General features: G+C 36.9%; 1 protein-coding gene across 6 annotated transcripts in view; it reads right to left on the bottom strand.

Annotated features, from left to right (window-relative positions):
- Positions 1 to 1047: 1047 nt before the first annotated feature.
- The window catches only part of ece2b (endothelin converting enzyme 2b), a 46554-nt gene continuing 42904 nt past the window's right edge, over positions 1048 to 4697 (bottom strand). For all 6 annotated transcript variants that reach the window (XM_046862895.1, XM_046862899.1, XM_046862896.1 and 3 more), the window contains one exon: positions 1048 to 3781. In XM_046862895.1, coding sequence (XP_046718851.1) covers positions 3605 to 3781 — 177 coding nt within the window. In that variant the 3' untranslated portion in view covers positions 1048 to 3604. The remainder of the gene's footprint in view (positions 3782 to 4697) is intronic.

The following is a 4697-nucleotide window of genomic DNA, read 5'->3' as shown; positions in this document are numbered from 1 at the left end:
GATCTGCACTTGTGAAGTCTGGTAGACCGAATTAGAAAATCGGTATTTGAACAACCAACACGCCTTAAAAGTTACAAGCTTACACAACCATATTATACCAGTTCAAATGAGCTCTTCAGTAGCAAACAGGCAACACCAGTGCTATATAAAACAGGCTTTTTTTCTTTTTTTTTACCAAAGAGACTTTGGAGCTCTATTTCTGCTACAGAAGAATTGAGAGAATCGATTGTTTTTAGATATGGTGAGCATATAGTGCATTTTGTTTATAAACTTTTTTTTTTTTTGCAGAACTATAGTTTCATTTTGATTCATTTTAAAAATATAAAATGCAGATAGCTTTTTTTCCCCCCAAAATCATAATGCCAGTATCCTGAATCCAATCAAATACTAACCGTATCACACCTCTACTTATAAACATTCTGGTCCGACCTTTCCCAGTCACCTTTTCCCTGGTGTAAAGATTAGATGGTTGCTGTTAGGATAAATCAGTACTACAGGAAACACAGGGCAACAAGGACCACTCTGTATATAGACTCACTTTTATGGAATGCTGAACAGTCAACTGATTGATTTACAAACATAAAAAAAAAAAATCCTGGATTTTAAACCATAAGGTCACTTCAATGTCATATGGACACTAATGCTTGTAATCAGTTTGTTGCTAAAGTATGCAGCTTACCCACAATTCTACTGAAGCAGAAATGTAGCTGTTAGCAATCATAAATGAATGAAAAACAACAAAAGAACAAAACAGTTTGTAAAGAAATGCCATTTTACTTAAGGGACTCCAGCACAAGTGGGATATTTTACTCTGTGCTCTTGAAAAATGAGCCTCAAGAGAGGTGGCATCTTAATGAATACAAAAACATTTAATCTTGCTGATCCAACCTAAAAGACCAGTCAAAGAGATTTCAATGTTTGTTTGTTACAATATATAATCTTTATTTCAGTTTCTTTGATACTTTTTTAATGCAGAATGTTGCACTTTAGGCTGGGCCACGTGTCCTCAGACAAAAAGCTCCTTTTGTCAAATAAACTAAAAAGCAATCAGTGTAACCCCATACATTTTATTGTTGTTTTAATATAGACTATCAGTTAAGAAAATGTACACTCTGTGACTTAAATAATGCTAGAACATTACAATATAAAAAAAACATAAACAAACAACAAAAAAAACAAGAAAAACATACAAAATTACAGGACAAGAAACGTGAATGAAGAAAATGACATCAGAGCAATGAGAATTCAAATCCATTTGGTAATAGACAACATCTCAATGACACTCTACATAAAACTCAGCCTGGAACTGCCTTTTATTCACTGTGAGTTGGTGATTACAGTGAACTAATATTTAAATAAGCTTGTAATCTAACTAGTTGGTAAAACACATGAAGGTAAAAAAAACAACAAAAAACACCACCACCACTTCTGTCTATTTTAAAGACTCTCAAGCACTTCAAAGTTCCATTTTAGTTTTCATTTAGACAATACCAAGTATGCAACTCTGTATTTTACTCTTTAGAAATGTAAGAATTTAAACCCCACCTAGACATCATGTGTTAAAGAAAAAAATATCGCATTCATAGAGAGTCCTGTTTCCTGCTTTTGTATGCGTTTCATTAAACATGTAACAATGGTAAAAATAGAGGCCTGAGATTCCAGACTGGTCATTATGAGGCTGACAAGACTTAGGAACTGTTGACACTAGGACACAGACAGTGCAGCCAAAGTGCACTGTAAGGCAGGTGTAGTGAAATCAGACTTCTCCCAGTTAGACAATTATTATAATTTTTTTTTTTTACAATCCTAGCATTACGTTTGAACGAAGGACAGAGAACGAAAGAAATCTGCAACGGATGAAATCGGACAGCTAATACTGTACCAAACACAACTTGCGGATGATCATGATCAAACAATTCAGTGGTATAGCGTTGAGATTTCAAAGAGTGAAGAAGCTAGAAAGTTTCACTTAAAGGGGTGGTAAGTCGTTCGTCAGCAGCTTCAAACACATAAACGGTCAGTTTTCTTTGGACTGAAGAGGTGGTGGAGGAGTCACTAGAGACATTCATTCATACTAGAGACAGATGCTGGTCAGTCAATGCATTTCTTAAACATAATACAATTAGAAGTAAAGTCAGTGGTTAAGTTACAACAATTGTTTGTGATTTTTGGCAATCGAGTAATTAATCCTATATCTGCTGCAGTCACTGCTCCAATTCCATAAATGGAAAACCAAATGTTGTGGATCACGAACATCTAATAAATCAGTATACGAAATAGTTTCTTCCTTGCGTGTTGCTCTTTAGTTTATGACCCAACATTCAGGTTAACATTAGGTAAAATACTAACTGCACCTTTAAATCAAAGCTCCAGCCAAAATCCTGTTTTACAGTATAAACGATCTCACAGAGTGAGACCAGTTAGAGTGACAAATCAGCGGTAAGTCAAATTAAAGGGAATTTCTACTCGTTCGTTGGCATTTTATAGTAAAGAACAGCACTTTGCTATAAAACTAAAGATGCTCGCAGATTTAAACTGTACATCGTAAACGGAATAGCACTCAGCAGCAATCCATTAGTTGATCTAAACTGCACTATACTCTTCACTCATGCAGCCTGAAACATCGTCAAGAAAGACTGGAAACGCATCAAGCAGAGAAGCATTACTTTCCCTTTAGTGGTTCTCAAAAAGTTTTAAATGTTTTAAAAAATTGATTAAGCAGGCTAGACATTAAATGTTCACAGACTTTAAAATAAACAAGCACGCACACACACACTCACACACACATACATACACGCCTCTAAATTACTGTAGACAAAAAAAAAAAAGCAAGGTTTTTCTAAACATTCTTACAGAACACATGGAACGAAAAAAAAAATCCCAAACATTCTTTGGCAAAAAGCAGTTTCAAACAACCAGGTCACTTCAACTTTGTCAATATGTAAATAAGCGAATGGTAATAATACACAGGTCGGATGAAGGCTGTCCTCCAAGTAACTATCAGCTGTTAGCCACTTAGCAAACCATAATACAGAGAAGCATGATGTCACTTTCTTCCCTTGGGCTCCCAGCCAGAAGAGGTTCAGCAGTTCCCTTACCTAATTCTTCCTGTGGAGTTACTGAGACAGAATGGCACTTCCTTTGAGGTCACAGACGGAATCCAATGTTTCCTGTGAGGTCAAAGCGAGATACGGCACTCCCTCTGACATCACATGGCATTTAAACTTACAGAAGAATGAGCCTTGTATAGCTGAAGCACAAAAAACCCACACCAACATAGAAAAGATTCTCCTTGTCGTTATAACCCACTTAAGTTCAAGTGCAGCAAATAATAAATAGTATAGCCCCATGTGGGCTGTTGTGGTCGTGCAGAAGGGGAGTGAGACATCAGTTGCTGGACAAATATACAATGGCTGATATACGCTCTTTGTATCCTCCTGGCTCTGGCACTATTCATCAAAAATCTGATTTATATCCAGCAACATTTCAGATTTTACAAAGAAAAATGTAAAGAAGAAGTAGTCCAGTGCTTGAGAAAGGGTAAAGTCTATCTGCTCGACTGGTCAAAGCAAAGTATACCAGTTTTCCCTGCGGTTTTCTGCTCTTACCAAACCACACAGCGGTGACCTGAGTTCATGGGTGAGCCCAGTGGACACTGGAAATGCTGCGCAAATTCAGGAGAGTTAGATAGTGTGCCAATGACACGGTACTTGGGTGGACTGTGAGGGTCTGTCATTAAGCCTTCATGAGCACTCTCTGGTGTCCGTACTGAACACCAAACCTGTAGAAAGAAACACAACGAAAAATGTTTGCATTTGTTTTTATTTTGTTCAAGAGGTGTGCACTCTCCATGCATCGCTTTAAAAATACCTGTAACTCTACATGCTCATGCAATTACCCAATCCCATATGATTATGAGACACCAAAGCAATGCATACAACCATGCAGATACAGGTTTAGATCATCAGATAAAAGTTTTAGATTAAACATCAGAAAGGGGGAAAGAAATGTGATCTCAGTGATGGTTATCTCAGGATCTCAGGTGGGTTACATTAAGTTTTTCTGAAACTTCTGATCTTCTGGGATAACAGCTTTTTTTTCTTATTTTTTTAAAACAAACCGTCAGTGGCAGGTCTGTGGGTGGAAAAAATCCGAAGAGTTTTCAAACTAACAGAGACAATACTAACTTAATAACCACTCATTAAAGCTGTGGTGAGCAATAAAGCCTCAACAATCGGAACACTAATGTGGATGTGGATGTGGATGTGAGGAATCTGAGGCTACACTGGATACAGGATCATTAATACTGGATAGTTGAAGAATTGGTTGGCTTGTCTTTGACATGTATTTGCATGATTTTACACACTGCAGGCACATGACTGGATGTCTGGAAATCAAAAAGTTTATTGGTTGGAATTCTTTTAATTTTTTTTGTTTCTATGTAGATAAACTGTAGGGGGAAAAGTTTGTTTCCAGTCAAAACCACGAAGGACACAAAATGCTTGTACTCGTTTGCAAGTTGTAGTTACTATTCATCATCTGAGTACATTCACCTGACTTAATTGGTGTCTTTATTTTGTCAGATATTCATTACACAATGTTTCCCCACGTTACCCGTTTGTAACGTTCAATTCTATTTTCAAAATGCTGATATGGCTACAGATTTTCAGTCTAGCCAAGCAGGAACCTTCAATCGA

Source organism: Silurus meridionalis, chromosome 12 (genome assembly GCF_014805685.1).
Source record: "Silurus meridionalis isolate SWU-2019-XX chromosome 12, ASM1480568v1, whole genome shotgun sequence".
Taxonomy (NCBI): Eukaryota; Metazoa; Chordata; class Actinopteri; order Siluriformes; family Siluridae; genus Silurus; species Silurus meridionalis.
The sequence above is the reverse complement of the archived record's forward strand: the minus strand, read 5'-3'. Positions and strand labels throughout refer to the sequence as shown.